Consider the following 18,024-nt stretch of genomic DNA (forward strand, 5'->3'; position numbering starts at 1 on the left):
GAAAGAATGCATGGTTGGTTTTCCGTAAAATACTATGCGCGCTCTTGCACGTTGGAGAAGTTGGCTGCAAGGGATAGAATCACCCCAAGGCCGGGAGTTCGTATGCCAAGCGATCGTCAAAGCCATTACATTAGTTACTGCGTGTGTATCTAGCCGAGCCGCGTAGGTCAGTAGCAATCCAACACGGACTGCTCTGGTCCTCGTGGCAACCTGCTTGGGACATGATCTCAAGGTAGATGCACCCGCCATTTCTCACAAAGGAGTATCGTTTACAATGCCAAATGTGGCCTTGATGCCCAGGTGGTCGGTAACCCAAGCCTTCTCGAAGCCGAGGGCCAGCAATCCATCCCTCTGCCTCTTCTGGCCCTGGTCGACCTCGACGTCGGCCCCGAACCTCTCGAGGCCTTGCAACTGGATGCCGCTGCCGCAAAAGTACGCCTTGTCCATCCGCGAACAGCCGAAGCGATGGCGCAAGGCCGGCAGCGCCTGCTGGCCCCAGGTGAAGCCGTCCTCGCCGCCCTCCTGGCCGCCGAGCTCGAGGTAGGCGTCCTTGAGGTTGTTGTCCGCGTGGAGGGAGGCGTCAAAGGGCTGGATGGCGTTGAAGTCGCCGGCGATGATGGCGCCCGCTAGTTCCTCGTCGGCGTGCAGGTGCGCCGCGGCAAGACGCATCTGCGAGGGACGCATGGGCGGATCGAGAGCCAGTGATTCAAGGTGGGTGTTGCCTAGTCGAATCTTGTTGCGGGTTTCTGGCACCGTGATGTCGATAAAGAGAGCGTCCCGCTCCATTTGCGTCGCCGAGTAGTGGACTCGGAAACACGAGGCAATGCCCAAGCGTCTGTCAACAAGCATGGTTGTGCCGCACAAGCCCGATGCCCAGGCGGAGGTGTCCAAGTCGGTCATGTAGAAGCTCTCTCGGACCCATTTCTTCTGGCTGATGTTGATGAGGTCGGAGGGGTGGCATTCCTGGAGGTTGATGGCAACGGCCGTAGTGGACGGCAGCTGTTTGGTGAGTTCCTCGAGGTGAGTCAATGCAGCACTCATTCGTGCCTCGGCGAATGGTAGCATGAAGTCGATGTTCCAGCTGTACAGGGCCACCGTGGTGATGGCGGAAAACGGAGCTGGATGGTCGGCGGGAGATGCGGCTGGCTTGATGATGGGCTGCCAGACTTCGCTCTCCGCGTCCCATGTGTAGTATGGTTGCGGCCATGGTTCATCAGATATCCATGGAGTCAGTAGCGATGGCTTCTTCAGCACTCCAGCCTGCTGGATGGATTTCTGAACGAGCTCGTCCATGGTTGCCATGATTATGTGGGAGTCGTTAGCAAGCAGATGCCGAGTGGCGGCGAGAAGATGCGGAGACGAGAAGACGAAAAGACAAGACGACCATTGCAGCACCGGACCGGAACTCACAGACTTGAGGAGGGGCGTCGTTGACTGCCAAACTTGTCGAATCAACTCGAGACGGCTAGAACTGCGAAAGATCGAGGCAACATGGAAATGGGAATGTGGAATGCCGCGACTCCGAAGCAGGAGTTGTGGGTCACTGTGCCCATAGTAAGCCGAGAGCCGTGGTGACCCGTTGCCTCAATAATGACTGAGTGCGGCTTCAAAGAGTGGTGCATGTTGATAATTTTGGTTTCCTGTCGGAAATGCAATTAGTTGACCAGACCTGATGCCTATACAGCAAAACCCGCCGGCACATCATGTGCGAAAAAAATAGAGGCAAGGTACATGAATTCCACCAAGTTGGACCATGTACACACATGCATAACAAGACAGTACGAATATACATGCCGGGTTTAATATCTCTATACATCCCAAGATAAACTTCATCTTATTCGAAAACCCTCATAGCACCCTCAATCCTCTCTCTCTCTCTCTTTTTATTTTTTATTTTTTATTTTATTTTAATTTTTAAAAAGACACGCTTTTATATAAATAAAACTCCCGGTATCTGGAACCGCGTACCAGGCATCTGACAAAATAACGACGCAAAGGTGCTAAAATACAAAGAGAAAAGAGTGACGTCCCGGAATCAAGAATAAATAAATAAATAAATAAATAATACAGACAAATACAATCAAGGCCCCTTTCCAGGGTCAGCACTGAGCAATAAGCCCCCGAGGTCATGCGTATAGTGACTCAACCTCTGTAGTCAGACAAGACACAAGACCGCCTTCCGTGGCATCTTTCAACACTCGAGCCACATTATTGTCTCTAACCCTCAAGCGGATCTTGAACGGCATAGGTGACCGGCCCGATAGGCCATCGTAATCCTTCAGGTCAATAGGGTGTCCGGGCGCAGCTTCCATGGTGAAAGACCACAGGATGCGCGAGATGGCCAGGAAGATCTCGCGATCGGCGACCAAGATGGCCGGGCAGATGCGCCGCCCAGCGCCAAACATCCAGTGGTCACGCCCGTTGGCGTCGCTCAAGTTTGAGCTCTGCGCAGACGAAAGCGTGTCGTTGATGTAGTGATCGGGCTGTCGGGGACATGAGCATAAGGCGGTATTGCAGCATTAGCATTCGCAATGCATAGCACAACGTTCCTACTTACATTAAACTTTTGCGGCTCCGGAAAACGACGCTCGTCGTGGTGTATGGTCCATGTGTTCAGGACCAGAACCGTGTCCTTTGGAATCAACTGTCCGTTGTAAACAAAGTCTTCGGAAACCACGTGTGGAGTTCCCAGCCAAAAGGGATTGTAGCATCGCTCGACTTCTTTGATGATGGCCCGACAGTATGGGAGGTTCTTCTCATCTTGGGCATCGGGCAGACGGTCTCTGCCGACAACACAGTCCAGCTCGTCTTGGGCGCGACGCTGGATTTCCGGGTACGACGGCATGAGTGCTTGAAACCACTGCATGATGGATGCCGTCTGCCGCGTGTTGATTCATGTGTCAGCTCCAATTCCAAGTACACGTACGTGTTGGATAGAATAACAAGAAGTCATCGTACAGTCTCCACACCACCAATCATAAAAGCCGAGGCCATCATGGCCATGTCCAAGTCGTCCAGCTCCTCTTCTTCGCGCATGGTGAGCAAGGTTGTAGCGAGACAATCCGGAACCTCTTGTCCGCAGCTCAAACGCTGATGAATGTTTTCAATCATGCCCCCATACGTCTTGACCAGGTCACGGTGTAACTGTTGGCCCCGAGAACGAAACTTGGACGGGAAATGTTGTAGCAGGGGCAGGAAATCTAGGAGATTAGACAAGGGACCTGTAACATTCCTACAAGAGGACCAGTGAGCATAACATTGGTGTGTTTTTGAGTCGACATGACTTGACTTACATGAACTCGCGGGCAAGTCGCAGTGCCGTCGATACGAGGGGGTCTCGCACCGAACCTGTCCTTACACCAAACACCATAGTCAACATGTTGTTGAGGGAGCACCGGCCAGCGAATGGCCGGGGATCAACAAGAGAGCAACCATCACTACTTGCCTCCAGGAGGCAGTTGACCATGTCAGTAGCCTCTCTGTCAAAGACACAAGTGAACTTGTCAACGGCCTTCTGGTGCAGCCAATCATTTGCGATACGGCGGTGTTTCCGCCTATATATCCAACCATGTTTTCCGTCAGTCTTTGTCTCCTTTCATAGGACATCAGAGGACTATGCGCTGTGGCCTACCACGTATCGTTGTACGGCGTGACGGTGATTCCTCGTCCGGCAAGTACACATTGACTCTTGATGTACATGTCTTTGCGCGAGGAGCAGATTGCACCCCTGGTCACCAAAAGATCTTTGGCGACATCTGAGCTGGAAATCACGACAACTAGTTGCTGTCCAAGCCAGACAGAGTATAAGTCACCAAATCGCTTAGCCCATTTATCAAGGGTAAGTTCCGGATAGTGAGTCAGAAACGGGAAGGATCCTGTGTTGCAAGTATTGTCAGTCTTGGCCCTCATCGTCCCAACGCGGGCTCAATATGATTGTCTCACCAACAACTGGGAAACCGGTTGGTCCTTTCGGGATCTTGTAAAGGAACTCCTTGCTCGGATGGCTCCGGAGCATAAAGTAGGACAACGAATACAGAATACAAGACATGAAAAGGCCGGTCAATATAGAAGTCCCACACGAGGATCCAGCATGATCACTCTCTTGCCTTGTGTTGACTATCGAAGAAACGGACAAGCTTTCGCACTGCGTCATATTGCACTACGCAGCAAGAGATAACGGTCGATGATGCTTGCCAGTTGATCCTTCTCATTGAATAAATGCTTGAATCTCAAAGGGCGGGGGGCGCACCATGTCATTGCCCATTTCTCTCCGTAACTCAAGCGAGGCCAAGGGAGGCTCACCGGCCTCGCCGTACAGGGGGGCAAGTCTTTTGTCTCAAGGCTAACATCCCGGAGCCTCAAAATTTTACGCAAGAGTTTTGTATCCATTCGCCCGGTGTTGCTGTATTGTGCCAGACCCCATTTCAAGCTCTGGCTGCCCCATCTCGACCACGGTTTGGCTGTTGGAACATCGTCAGTTGCGGCTCAAACAACAGTTTTCATCATGTTGTTACAGCTGAGCAGGGTTTGCTTAGTCTCTGTAGCGATAACTGCAACCACGTCGAGTTTGTCCAATCTGCCGGGAGGAGACAGTTTGACAGTATATAATTTCGCGGTAGAGATGAGATACTGTCTGACAGGCTTTCGCATTTATGAACGTATTGCATTGTAGTATGTGAATACGCTCTGCCCTGTAGACATGATATATTGGTGCTCGATGAGGCCTTTGGTGGTCTGAAACTACCCAGATACGTGCCGAGATGCCGACACATGGTTTCTTTTTCCGTTGCCACTCGGCGTGGCCGCCAAGGACTGAGACTATTAATGGATAATGGAGGGCACAGGCTGGTCACCAGTTGTCTCTAGCCTCATGTTCCTAGTTGAGAAAGGTCCTCATATCCTCATCGGCCAAGCCACCGGCTGCTGTACGTCAGCTTGCGGCGGAATAAAGCCCTACTGGCCTAACGTGACTCAGTTTAATACGTAATGGCATCGTTGACTGAGTTGCTACCTGTCCGAGTAAGCATTTAGTATAGCCATGAGACCGTAGCCTGGTCGCCTTTTTTCGGTGACCACGTCCTTTCGCCTCATTGTTGAGCACCACCGTGATACCAATTCAACTCATTTTTGCAACGCTGACTATGATTATACAAAGTTATGCATGGGTATCCATGTCCAAGAAATATGTCGCGGACACTGGGAAGAACATCTGTGGCTGGACTTCTTGCGTTAGTTCAATATATATCCGGGTTATGTTAAACAGTTCTTAGCTTGTCTGGTTGAGCGTACCAAAACTGAAATGGCCCATAGGCTTAAACATCATTATCGACCTGGCCATCCCAAATGGGGCTGGATTCCCAGACCATGGATTCCCCCGACCCCCTTCTCTCATGGGGCTTATTCTTGGACTGGCCAAGATCGTGATTAGCATCAGGATTAATGAATCGGGCAACAGAGCCCTTGCGCAACAAACGACGGAGATTCGGCGGATATTTGAAAGTCTCTGAGCAAAGGTAAAGAACGTGGCTTTACGCTACGAGATGCGTGGCAACAATGCCGATTCCAACACTCTGTCTCTCGTTCTGCGTCATCACGATGTCATCTCCACGGGCGGTTTTGGCTCGTGGGAAGCAAAAGTTCCCGGCCAATAGGTTTACGGGGAGTAGCCATTTATTATTGAGCAACATGTATTCCGGACCGTACGTTACAGCCTTATTTCTAAGTTAATAGAGGTCACATTGGCAAAACACTTCCGTAGTTCAGCTATCCTTCAAACCTGGCTTCTTCATCAACCTCCTGCATTGCACTGTGGCTTCGTGGCTTCACCCTCAACATTGTAATCAACCCTTCGAAAATGTCTCCACCGTGAGTGCTGCGGCTTATCAGGGCCTACGATCGATCAGGATAAGACTGCAGCAAAGTCCAAAAATACCAAAAAACCGGTGGCATAGCTGTTGTTTTCGGCCGGCAGCATTAGGGCTCAACTTGGAGAGCGAAAATTATATGGCTACGGCAGTAGTCCGGCCAGCTTCAGCTGGGGGAAAGCGCCATGAAGAGTCCATCACTAGTGTATATCAAGATAATTTTAGCAAATCTGACAATGTGTTTGGCATGATGAAAGCGGCAGGTACGTTCTCCCCGCGAGCCTGATTCGAGGTGGAGGTGAAAAGGGTCCAAATTCTGATGCCATATTAATTAACAACCTTTCCATACAGCAAATACGCAAGACATTAGTTTGCTGGTCCTGCCGACTTCTCCAACTCGTCGAGAATGGGCTTCTCGAGCGACTCGGGCTTGGTAGTGCTAGCCCAGCGACCCTTGACCTTGCCATCGCGACCAACTAGGAACTTCTCGAAATTCCACTTGATGCGCTTAAGGCCCATCAAGCCAGGTTTCTCGGCCTTGAGCCATTCGTACAAGTCGCTGGCCTTTTCACCATTGACATCAATCTTCTGCATGATGGGGAAGCTGACGCCATAGTTGACGAGGCAGAAGTTCTGAATCTCATCATTGGAGCCGGGTTCCTGGCCGCCAAACTGGTTACAGGGGAAGCCGAGGATGGTGAAGTCATCGGGGTACTTGTCCTTGATGGACTTGTAAATCTTTTCGAGGCCTTCGTACTGAGGAGTGAAGCCGCACTTGGAGGCGGTATTGACGATGAGGACGACTTTGCCCTTGTAGTCAGCGAGAGGGACCTCCTGGCCGCGCTCTACACAATGAAACTATGGTTAGCGATTGGCAAGGTTGATGCAGCATCTTGGGCTGGGATAGATGGACAAACTGTCGAGCGGCTTGAAGTCGTAGAAGCTAGTTGCAGAAGCCATGGTTGAGAATGCGCGGGGCGTCTGGTGAATTACGAAAGACGGCTGCGCAGCGGACTGTGGTGCCAGAGGCCGAGAGACGCTGCAGACGGGATAGCTGGGAGCAATGATGGATAATGGCGAACAAGGCTGGATTGCGATGGTGGTTCGAGCAATCGAGTGGAGTTGAGGTGCGCGATGACAAATGGGCCGATTCATCTAAATTTCACGGGACGAGGGCGAACCAGAGAGAGGAGGGAAGGCACAAGGCAGGCTACTTTTGTTGACTGGATTGATGATGGTGGGGAAATGATCCCATGTTGCACTCCGTACTTGAAGTAACAAATCGGCAGGTTTTTGAGAGAGAGAGAGAGAGAGAGAGAGAGAGATTGATGAGCATCTAACAAAAGCCTCGGCAGCTCCCATATCCGAGATAAATGGAGCGGGCCTAGGTTGGCTCCAGAGTCCATACTCGTGACGTTCATTGTCTGCATAGCTCGAGGTACGGAGTACCTGATGTCCATCTCTATCCCCTCAGTATCGGCGGCGGCGGGGCGATGCAAGCTCGATTCTGGGGACTCGGGGACTGATTGTTCCGCAAGCCGACTTCAATGTTGAGACAAGACTGTGTGGAGGGACGCATAGCAAAGGATAACATTCTCGGGGCTCTTCTCTACTAGCATAAGGGGTTGTGGGCTGATGATTGGATGCGCTTGCACTTGAATTGCGCCATGACTCCATATACATAAACCTGTGCACTTGTGGTAATGCGTACGTAAAGTAATGCACGTTACAGAGAGGCTTAAAGAGCATGGAGTAATGCATGCCAACGCTAAACGTCTCAACGTTTCTCTGACCACAAGTTGACCTAGAGTAACTCTTCCAAACCGCCTTGCTCGAGTCACTTCAAAGAGAGACAATAGAGGCCATTCGGCAGCAACCCGCGCCCCCGCGTGCGTCATAGGCACATAGTGACATAACACATGTGCATTGTGCACGCAGCACGACCAGTCAAGGGGTAGACAGGGCCCAGCATCGTCGATGCTCGATAACCGTCTGGTTCACGCCAGGCTCCGCCAATCGATCCACCACCACCTGCCAGACGTCTGCCCGTGCCGAGCGCTTAACGTCCTTGCTCAGTGTCCGAGTCCCAGATCACAGTTGACCTGACGCTGCTTTAGAACTACATCCATGGACGGGAAGCGCAATATAGTCATTATCGGTACGTGATACACATGACACAAATCCATCACTGCCACCATAGTGGAAGCCACAGCCGCAGCCGCCCGTTCGTTAATGAACAACGCTGACAAGCACCCCAGGTGGAGGCATAATTGGCTGCACAACAGCCTATTACCTCACTCGCCATCCAAAGTTTAACCCGGCTATACATACAGTAACTCTTCTCGAAGCTGGCCCGTCGCTTGCATGCGGCGCTTCCGGCAAAGCTGGTGGTTTGCTGGCGCTGTGGGCATATCCTGCCTGCATAGTGCCTCTTTCCTATAAGCTACACGCAGAGTTGGCTGCTGAGCACAACGGCGCGCAAAAATGGGGCTATCGAAAGCTACAGTGCGGGAGCTTTGAGGCGGTCGTCTCAAGGAAGAAGCTCAGCAAGCCCAACCAGCCCCAGCTTTCCACAGATGGGGAGAAGCCATGGGAAAAGCTACCAAAGCAAGACGAGGCGGCGCAAGAGTTATTGGAAGAGGGGATACTACCCAAAGATCTAGATTGGGTGGATCGAGACTTGGTGACGAGCTGGGCTGAAATGGGCGGCCCCGGAACCACAGAAACGTCCCAAGTTCACCCATTTCACTTTACCACCACTATTGGCGAATTAGCAAAACAGGCTGGTGTTGAAATTAGGACGGATGTCAAGGTGACCAAAGTTGCAACGTCAAAAACCGCCGTGGAAAGGGTCGAATACCTGGATAGAAGCACTGGGGAGATGAGGGACATTAAAGATGCAACTGATATTGTGGTTACTGCCGGCCCATGGACAGGACGATTATTGCCGCGAGCGAAAGTGGAAGGCTTGCGAGCACATAGTGTCGTTTATGATGCGGAGGTATCACCGTTTGCCGTCTTCACCGATATCCAGCTGCCCAGTGACTTTGTACCAGAGCACCGGGCGAAACTGGGACAACAGAGGATGCACAAGAGCCACGTCGATCCCGAAATCTATGCCCGTCCCTTTGGCGAGGCGTACGCCTGCGGTAAACCCCCCACGGAACACTGTATTCCGGAAATAAATGACACTGACTCGTTGCATAGGTGAAGGGGATACAACCACCCCGCTGCCAGACACGGTCGACCAAGTCGAATGTGACGAGGCCCGGTGCGACGATATTACTTCGTATATTAGTACATTCAGCCCAGTTCTTGCTGCAGCACCCATCAAAGCCAAGCAATCATGTTATCTGCCGCGACATATGCGCTTCGGGCAAGAGAGTGGTCCGCTCATAGGGCAGACGACGGTACCAGGATTGTGGGTGGCTGCGGGCCATACATGCTGGGGGATTCAGAATGGTCCTGCAACAGGAAAATTGATGTCCGAGTATTTATTTGACGGAGTCGCTAAAAGTGCGAACATTGATAAGCTGGACCCGAGAAAGTTCAAGGTGTAGTGGACGAAGCTGAATGAAAATCGAAGATATGCATACGTGATCGCCGTCTAAATGAACCCACATGGAGGCAGTACCACGCTTTCCGTACACGCATCCAACTTTCCCCTAACAATTCTGGGTGCTGCATATCTAAACCGCTCCGTTGTGCTCATATGATCCCAAGTCAAAGTTTTGACCCCTTTTTTCTCCTGTTCACTCTTTCATTTCCTTCTTTTTTGCTACAACCCTCATATACCATGTTAATGTAACCCCAACCCTGGAATCGCCATGCTCGAAGCAAGCCACGGCCAAAATCTCCACTTTTGCGCCCACGGCCTTATCGATAGGGCACCATTCAGAAATTTTGGCAGCAAACTTCCAAACCTCTCCCGTCGTAACCTATCCACCACCAACCAAATACTCCCAAACCGAACCGCCACCATGGGCCGCGAACTCCAAAAAAAGAAGCGCCGGTCGAACCGCCAGCCCATCAAACAATCAAACAAGACCAAGAAAATCCTCAACCCCCGCGGCAACAACATCATTGCCAAAAACTGGTACCGTCTTTCCCCTCCCCCCCCCCCCCAATCCACGGCCCGTCTCCCCAATCGCTTCAGCTCAAGCTGCTAACCCTCACCATCAGGGACAAGAAGGAAACGCTCGCCCAAAACTATCGCCGCCTCGGGCTCGTCGCGCGGCTCAAAGCTCCCACCGGCGGCGTCGAGAAGAAACTCGGCGCCACTACGACGGGGATATCGAAAAACGACCCGTTCGCAATAACATCCGTCGGCAAGGCCATCATCTCCGAGGCAAAAGTGGAGCGGGACGCGGACGGCAAGATTATTCGAGTTTTGGGAACGACGAGGCCGAATCCTTTGAATGACCCGCTGAACAATCTTGACTCGGATTCGGAGGAGGACGGCGCGGGGGAGGAATGGGGTGGCATTGCGGAGAGGGAGGCCGAGGAGGAGGACACGACAGACGTGGTGAGGAGTCTGATTGAGGAGTCGCATAACCCTGCACCTAAGGTGGCGAGATATCAAAGTGAGGGGGAGAGGGAGTGGTTGGAGAAGCTGGTAGAGAAGCATGGGGATGATTATGGGGCGATGGCGAGAGATACCAAGTTGAATCCGATGCAGCAGACAGCTAGGGATATTGGGCGGAGGATCAAGAAGATGCGGAGCGAATGAACCGGCTACCGAGAGAGTTTCGGGCATGATGGATGTACGGCATAAAGGCGTTTGGAGTATAAACTTCATAATATATTTTGACATGCTATGGAAAATACATTTCATTCAAATACAGTTCCTTTGTTATCTACCTAGTTAACCAGCCTATATACATCCCGTCTAGGGTATCATCTCATCGCTGCCAGCAGCTGCAAGCTACAGACCACGATGGCTCCGTCAGAACGCCAATTTCATTAGGTATCCAAATCTTAGGATCCTCCACACAAACCCTTGCCTGCAAAACCAATTGCCCTACTGCTCATCAAGTACTGCAAAATGCCAAAAGTCTACAACAAAAGGTCTATATGTATCTCTGTGATGCTTTATCGCTGCTCATCTTCAAAACTATCGGTCCACACGGTCGTAATTACCGGCAGGAAATTTTACAGGCTCATCGTTGTAGCTAACCTGCGAGCCGCCGTAGGTGTGATCTGCAGGAGGCATGCTAGCACCACCAGAACTATACTCTGTGTCCTGGTTGAACAGCTCATGTCTACGAGGAGGGAGGGCACCGTATTGATCAGGATCTTCAATGTCTTGGCTGTAGGGATTTGCGTGGCCGTAGCGTCCAGGTTCGGAGTAGCCATTATTCTCATGGTCATCCATGTTGACTCGCTCGTAGGCTTCCTCATCGTGAGGCGCCATTGAAAAAGCAGCCTTGTCTGGGTCAATGTTGCTATCGCCGCCACGGAGCTTTCGGTTATCATATCCAGGAAGGCTGCCGTGGAATTTCCAGTACGTGAGCGTGTAGCCGCTGACGAAGGTGGTAGCACCAAACAGGAGGCTGTTAAAGAAGGAGAATTAGCTGAGTGCCATGGAGTGCACTGCGGACACAAAACCTACCAGACGAATACCCCCAGAGCAACAACACCCTTGCTCACATTGCACACTTGCCCGCAGAGGCCCGACGAGTTGTATGCCGCCTGTGTAGCAAAAGCCGACAGCCAAATGATTGTGAAGACGACGTCAACCGCTAGCATGGCGTGAGGCTCGGCGAACTTTCGAGTGCGTGCGAATCGGGGCGTCATGATAAGATAGAGCCACGCGGGGATTGACAGAAAGAACTATGCAATGTCAGTCAATGGTCTCTTGTGGCCCACGCTTGGTAGTGTCCGTCATCACCATACCACTCCAAATGTCCATCCATTGTTGCCCACAACCTTGGCATCCTTTCCTGTAAAAACAGCGATCCCCATGCACCATCCGACAAGTGCTAGGAGAATCTGAGCACAGTGCAAGCCTAGCTTGACGCGAGGAACCAGATCCGGGTCGAACTCGAGCCCCATGGTGATTGGGTTTATGGGTTGCGGGTGCTGTGGTGTTTACTTAGGGGAAGGCGTCAATAGTTTGTCTGGTTGGACGTGTTGGGCCTGCGACGGCGTAACCGTATGAAACGGGTGAAGAGTCCAACGTTAAAAAGCAAACGAATGCAAGAAGCGTGATTCGCAATTCGCAAAACTGCGGCAAGCTGCGCCAGTCGAGTCGTAACAAAAAGTCGTCGTCACTTTGTCGCCCACGTCAACCAGTATTCTGCTGCTGTGGAGGGAAGTGGACCTGCAAAGGCCGGAGCAACCAGGTCTGGGCTGAGGCTGAGCGGGCGGGCGGGTTCGAGGGTTGCAAGAACTATCAAAGGGCAGTGTAGGGGGCTTGGCGTCATGCACATGGAATCAATGATTCTCAGGTCTCGCCATTAAAGGCGAAAAGGATGTGTTGAGGAAGATTGTCGAAAAAAGGGAGCCAACGAAGAAAAGAAGGTGCTGCATAGGCAGACCGGCATGGTGCAACAACTACAGGAAGGAAGGCATTGGGAAGCGCCTGCCTGGTACTTCGGGCTGGGGTCCAGATCCAACCGTCACGTTTCTTCCATGTTGTGCTCCGTTCATTTCGCCAGTCAACAATCAGACCTGTGCGGTACAGCGACTTGGGCCGTCTGGCTTGCGCCGCCGAGCGTCAGCTGCAGCCACTAGATTCCCACACTGACAGCTATTGTCCTTGATTCCTGCTCATGGGTTGCCATTAATAGCACGAACCAACCGAGAGCCAGTAATATTCAAATGGGGTTGGCGCCTGATCTGACGCTGTGGCAACGGCGAGGCCCATCAACCTGCAAAGGGCTGCACGGAACCGCAACGAGCCATCCAGCCGTCACTCCACAGCTTACTCATTGTTTGGTTGCCACCTCGCCTCGCCCGCCTTCGCTGTGTCTGACAAACGTCTTCTTGGTGGTGTCGGAGAGTTGACAGCTTTGACGACTTGACAGCGTCAATGCGCAATAGGCAAACTGCGCCGCCAGTCTCGGGCCCTAAGGCAGACTGTCTCACACTTTTGTGTTGCATTGTTAATGGCGAGGCTGCAGTGAGGCGAATGGGGTGGGATGTTTTGTTTCTTAATGCGGGGGCCGCATCTTCATGATGACAACCACGGTATGCCGGGGATATGACAGGAGGCCCGGATTGTGCGATCGAAACCTAAAGTCCACAGGTGTGATTTGGCCAGTCGCAAACAGAGCTGACATCTCGGAACCAACTTGGTCAGGCGAGACAGGCCAAGTGTCATGAACACTACTTGTGGCTTGGATCCATAGTTCTCCTGGCAATTACCAGCTTACTTAAGTACCTATCCTGCTTCGCAAAAATACCGGTTGATAGTCCTTTGACTCTGTTGAATGAATTATGACACTTGGCGCCTTTACCACCGAGTCCAGAGAACATGTCGCAGAATTACCCTGAGCCTGATACTAATTCCGTATGACAATACTCCGTACCATTGCATGACCTGTCGTTGGCGGCCTGCAGGAACCTGGTAACTACATATATGTATGCACCTGGGTAGTTCTTGCCGCAACCCTGGTGTTGAGCTATGCACGCAGGTCAGCTTCCCAGACGCCGGTAGCCAGGTTGACGGACACCCGCCTCATCATTTCTTCACTAGATGAGGATCCTAGACTCGGTAACTTTCGAGATGGCCTGTGAAACGACGGCATTCCCCAGGTGTTGAGGGGAAATAAAACCGTACTTGGTCAACATCATGACCTCGTACGGACATGTGTTTGGCAGGGCTATCCCTATCTCTGCTGAAGATCTTCCCAGGATTGCAGCGGTACCAGAAGCAGCAAGACCCGACGGCCGATTGAGCATTGGAAAGTTGCTCTCCACGAAATTACGATCACAATTCCTATGGTTGGGCTGGTTGGGGTGTCAATGATGGGGGCACACGGGTTAGGGACGATGTCATAGCAAGTTGAAGGGATTATTGCTGCGTGACCTAGATATTGCAGGCATTCATCTCTAGCCAATGAGCGCTGCTTTTAGCGGTACATCAGCACTTTCCGGTCTTCCATTGACTGTCAAGTCCTTCTTCATCTCCCCCAGAAGGGTTCATGCCATGTATAATGCTGGTCGGACAGTCTGGCCCTAAGACCAGAAGACCAGACAGACCGTGACCATTTCGATGACTGGACTATCACTCTTGTTCGTCCATAGCCCGATTGCACATGTCATCAGCAACGTCATTTTCGTCTCGTGGGATCCATATATAGTCCACGTCTCCCTCCTCCTTCAATTCACAGTGAAGATCATAAGCCTGTTCAATAAGGTCTCTGTTCGCAACCTCGTCTCCTGCAGCATTCCTCCATCCATTTCGCACCCACTTGTAAACCCAGGTTGTCATACAGCTAATCGCATACCTGGAATCCGAATAGATCGTGACGTCTATATATGGATCTGAGTCTAGGTCTCTACATTTTTCCAGAGCTCTCTCCAGTACCAGGATAATAGCTGTGATTTCGGCCCGCTGGTTTGTTGGGTGAAGGATAACTAGGTAGCTGTCTTGTCCAACCACCTGTGAATCTTCCACCTCTTTCCTTGAAAACCGCGGCAGCAGCACCTACTGCCCCCCATTGCCCGTTGCCTCTACAGCCACCGTCGACATAAATTTCCATCATGTAAACCATGTTTGGCGAGTCGTGTAGCGTCGAGGGGATTCGATCGTCTGGTTATATGGTATGCAACGAACAGACGTATGTGTGGATATGTGAATTTGCGTACTAACCGTCTTAAGATCAGGCATACGTATTATATGCGTGTTCGATGAGACATACCTCAGAAAGCTCATGCTAGTATTTGTGCGGCCAAGCTACACGAGCAGCAAGGTGCAACATTAACATTAAACAGGGAAGACGTCATCGAGGCGGTTAGGTATATTCAGGATTCCAGGCGGAGACTCAAGTTAATAGAGCGCGCCAGAGGAGGCCCCCAGCACGACAATGCACTCCATGTCCCGTCTGCTAAACGTAGCGTGGCTGAGAGTGCCGGCAACAGTAAAGTTGGCAGTGACAATTTCGATGCGTGATAGCACCCCAAGCGATAGCGACAACAGTGATGACGAAGAGCCAGCAGCGGATAGGGGGCTGCGTGCCAAACCTGGCGTGATGCGAGATCTGCTTGAGTTTGATATCCCTCGCTCTAGGCCAAAGATCAGGAAGAGTCGATGGACGGGGGAGGACAAGCGGTTGCTTCGGAAGCTAAAGTCGGGGCGCTGGGACAATGCTCGTATTGCCGAGAAGTCGAATCCATCACAGACGGCCATTTCGCAGCAGTGGGCGAAGCAAAATAAGCGTACTCGGCGCTGAATCAAGACGCCCAAAACGAGGAGCGACATAGTGTAAACAATCGGAGAGAGATAATGACCCAGATGAAAGGCTATTTAAATCGCTGGAACAACCAAGTGTATAATCTAACAAGCACAATGGCCGGTAGAGGATGCAAGTTCTATAGCTATATTGCGCATTAAGATACCTCATCTGAGCCATACCTACGAGTCGTCACAGCTCTTCCGCAAGACACCGGCCAATGGTTGGCAAGGTTTCTCGTTTGGTAGTTTTTACTTAGCTCGAATCCGCATTGCATGGGATATTTCTGGCGGACGATGCCTTTTTCTTTTCGGTGCCCGTGCTGCCAGCTTGGCACGATGAAAATCGATGATTACGACACGTCTAGTTTCCTCATTCCATAGCATATTTGCACGCCTAAGATCTCCGTGAATAACACCGCAGCTCTTGATCTCTCTCTCAGATCTTCGGATCTCATCATTTAGCTGATCATATTGGATCTGTGAGATTTCTTCCCCGCCACATGCCATGATGAGCATATGACGGACCTCTCCTGCGCCAATAACAAAATACCATTTTGCCAAGTCAATGCTGCCGAGGAAAACAGGGACAGCACCTCCCTGGAGCTTTTGTAGGATTTTATATGCCTGGATTTCTTTGGATACTTCGCCCCAGCGCGTTGATGTTGTTCCTTTCCCAACAATAGTATAACCGTAAGCAGCTAGGGTAAGCTTAAATGGCACGGCATATGAACCACGGTCTGCGAAAGGCGTGCAGTTTGCATCTATATTCTCATCCAACTGCTCCTTTAGCTTTAGGAGCAGCTCATGAGCTGAGATAGGGTGACGAGACTGTTTCGACTGGCGTCTATGGACATTCACGTTCGGGCAGTCGTTATCTAACTGCGCGTTGTTTTGCAGACCAGAAATACACAGCTGCGAGCAAAACTTTGCATCGTGGCGAGGCGGCTGGTATCCTCCGGGGACGGGAGGATCTCGTTGACGGGTTGATTCGGAAGGTGCGCTCACGTTACTAAAGCCACGCTTCCTGGCGAGTCTACCCTGGCCAGCATCAGAAGCCGACGAGTCCGGCGACGTATCGCGTTCCTGGGCTTCTTTGTCAGAGGGTGCACAGCAACCCCCCGACCTTGCAGCCACGCCTTTATTTGCTGCTGAGGCGTTCAATAGCGATGATGATGGTAGGTATTCTGAACTCGGTTCTGGGCTTGGGTGTTCCGTCTCGGAGCTGTACGGTTCAGTGTTTTGTGATGCACCTGGCGTTTTACTCGCTGAGCGAATAGAATCGAAACTCGTAACCCAAACTTTGAGCTGCCGTCGTGCTTCGTTTCGCCACTGTTGGCTTCTTGGACGTGATTCAAGGCTCATGATCAAGAGACATAATACGCTAGTGACTGAGGTTGTCGGCTGTTCGATCATGTCATCAGGATTTATGTTCTTACCGCTTAGTTCAACTAGATAATAATGAAGTATGTGAGGATGCTCTTCCGGGACCCATAGTAACAAATCCGCGTCTGGTCCGATGGTAAGATACGAGAATGGCAATCCATTTTGCATCATAACATGGTATGTTTGGACGAGGGCTGAGCATACTAGCCGTGTAGCATTGTATTTTAGTTTCTCGGTCGGATCCGCAGGAATCTTGTTAGAATTAACCATTTCTTCCCATAGATCCATGGGCCTAAGGCCGGCGCGGATGGTCTCAAGAGGAAGCTTGTGTGGCGGCTTTTGCTCACAGGTTAGAGTGACATCGCGGGCTTTACCATCTACCCTTGTAATACAGAAAACGTCGGCTATAGGCTTGTTGATGGTTGTGGGTGGTTTGGGAAGCTCCTCGATCGTGTCGGGCTGTTCTAGTGCGTTTATATGGCTTTCGAACTCTATTCCATCGCCTAAGTTAAATTCTTCCCGCGCGGCAGGAATTTCGCGCAACTGAGCAATGATGTCACGTATATGATGTTCTCTAGTAAATCGGTCATAGAACAGCAACCCTTGCTCACTGCTTATTGGCTGGGACATCGCGCGTCGTTGAATTTCTTTCAGGGCGATTAAGGGCGGGAATACTCGTTGAGCTGCATCGTCTCCCGATCGTAAGTGGCGGCGAACAGAGTCGTAAACTGCTTGTAATAAAGATGGACCGTCATGCCATGGAACTAGTTGCGTAGGACAATATTTGCGTTTCGGAAGAGGAATCGTCCCTGTAGTTGACAGAGAAAGATCTGCCACTTTCGGCTCTCGATACAAATTATGGCATTGAAGAACAAACTCGTCGAAGTTGGTAGGTCTCACTTGCTGCTCAGCTTGCTGTTGTCCCTTCTCGGTTTTTAACGTTCTCTCTTCTAACTCTCGTAGACGGCGTTCGAAATCCAAGGGAGCGTTACCGGTCATTGTTCTCGTGAGGTCATCAAGACGCAACAGAAGAAGACTGCTATGGGAAATCGCGAGTCCAATGGCGAGTTCAGGGGAACGGACGAGGACATGGAACGAAATAGAATGGCAAGCGGGTCGTTAAGAGATCTTCTACTAAATCTTAGACGCGTTATTCACTCAGCTGGCTGCGAGGCCGACGTAGTTCCTCGAGATCGTCCTGCTGATGGCAGAATTATTGGCTATGAAGGGATTCGTACTGTCGTGGTTGCAAATTCAAGACGTCACCGGCCGTAGAGGACCATCAGCGTCAGTTGTTAAGAATACAACACCTGTAGTGGAGACATTGCGGTGGTTGTAACAGTGAGGTAACCATGCCCACCCTGTGACACGTTCTTG

General features: G+C 51.3%; 9 protein-coding genes across 9 annotated transcripts; 3 read left to right on the forward strand and 6 right to left on the reverse strand.

The window, feature by feature from the left end:
- Positions 1-252: 252 nt before the first annotated feature.
- Positions 253-1,293, reverse strand: G6M90_00g062400 (uncharacterized protein; the record flags this gene model as incomplete). The annotated part of the gene is made up of 1 exon (XM_014687152.1): positions 253-1,293. The coding sequence occupies one exon, from the start codon at positions 1,291-1,293 to the stop codon at positions 253-255; it is 1,041 nt and encodes a 346-aa protein (XP_014542638.1).
- Positions 1,294-2,126: 833 nt separating this feature from the next.
- On the reverse strand, positions 2,127-4,048 carry patI (Cytochrome P450 monooxygenase patI; the record flags this gene model as incomplete). The annotated part of the gene is made up of 6 exons (XM_014687151.2): positions 2,127-2,483; positions 2,558-2,878; positions 2,959-3,232; positions 3,294-3,554; positions 3,632-3,875; positions 3,943-4,048. The coding sequence occupies 6 exons, from the start codon at positions 4,046-4,048 to the stop codon at positions 2,127-2,129; spliced, it is 1,563 nt and encodes a 520-aa protein (XP_014542637.2).
- A 2,182-nt stretch (positions 4,049-6,230) lies between these two features.
- Positions 6,231-6,824, reverse strand: GPX2 (Glutathione peroxidase-like peroxiredoxin 2; the record flags this gene model as incomplete). Its single annotated transcript, XM_014687150.1, has 2 exons — positions 6,231-6,709; positions 6,782-6,824. The coding sequence occupies 2 exons, from the start codon at positions 6,822-6,824 to the stop codon at positions 6,231-6,233; spliced, it is 522 nt and encodes a 173-aa protein (XP_014542636.1).
- Positions 6,825-7,991: 1,167 nt separating this feature from the next.
- On the forward strand, positions 7,992-9,424 carry G6M90_00g062430 (uncharacterized protein; the record flags this gene model as incomplete). The annotated part of the gene is made up of 3 exons (XM_014687149.2): positions 7,992-8,022; positions 8,123-9,013; positions 9,072-9,424. 3 exons carry the CDS (start codon positions 7,992-7,994, stop codon positions 9,422-9,424), a joined length of 1,275 nt encoding a protein of 424 aa, XP_014542635.2.
- A 267-nt stretch (positions 9,425-9,691) lies between these two features.
- nop-16 (Nucleolar protein 16) lies at positions 9,692-10,593 on the forward strand (the record flags this gene model as incomplete). Its single annotated transcript, XM_066130741.1, has 2 exons — positions 9,692-9,960; positions 10,047-10,593. The coding sequence occupies 2 exons, from the start codon at positions 9,692-9,694 to the stop codon at positions 10,591-10,593; spliced, it is 816 nt and encodes a 271-aa protein (XP_065986712.1).
- A 384-nt stretch (positions 10,594-10,977) lies between these two features.
- G6M90_00g062450 (uncharacterized protein) lies at positions 10,978-11,918 on the reverse strand (the record flags this gene model as incomplete). The annotated part of the gene is made up of 3 exons (XM_014687148.1): positions 10,978-11,416; positions 11,476-11,696; positions 11,760-11,918. The coding sequence occupies 3 exons, from the start codon at positions 11,916-11,918 to the stop codon at positions 10,978-10,980; spliced, it is 819 nt and encodes a 272-aa protein (XP_014542634.1).
- Positions 11,919-14,859: 2,941 nt separating this feature from the next.
- G6M90_00g062460 (uncharacterized protein) lies at positions 14,860-15,291 on the reverse strand (the record flags this gene model as incomplete). Its single annotated transcript, XM_014687147.1, has 1 exon — positions 14,860-15,291. One exon carries the CDS (start codon positions 15,289-15,291, stop codon positions 14,860-14,862), a length of 432 nt encoding a protein of 143 aa, XP_014542633.1.
- A 222-nt stretch (positions 15,292-15,513) lies between these two features.
- On the reverse strand, positions 15,514-17,277 carry G6M90_00g062470 (uncharacterized protein; the record flags this gene model as incomplete). The annotated part of the gene is made up of 1 exon (XM_014687146.2): positions 15,514-17,277. One exon carries the CDS (start codon positions 17,275-17,277, stop codon positions 15,514-15,516), a length of 1,764 nt encoding a protein of 587 aa, XP_014542632.2.
- Positions 17,278-17,505: 228 nt separating this feature from the next.
- G6M90_00g062480 (uncharacterized protein) lies at positions 17,506-17,922 on the forward strand (the record flags this gene model as incomplete). Its single annotated transcript, XM_066130742.1, has 2 exons — positions 17,506-17,532; positions 17,611-17,922. 2 exons carry the CDS (start codon positions 17,506-17,508, stop codon positions 17,920-17,922), a joined length of 339 nt encoding a protein of 112 aa, XP_065986764.1.
- Positions 17,923-18,024: the final 102 nt, after the last annotated feature.

This window comes from Metarhizium brunneum, chromosome 3 (genome assembly GCF_013426205.1).
Source record: "Metarhizium brunneum chromosome 3, complete sequence".
Classification (NCBI taxonomy): domain Eukaryota; kingdom Fungi; phylum Ascomycota; class Sordariomycetes; order Hypocreales; family Clavicipitaceae; genus Metarhizium; species Metarhizium brunneum.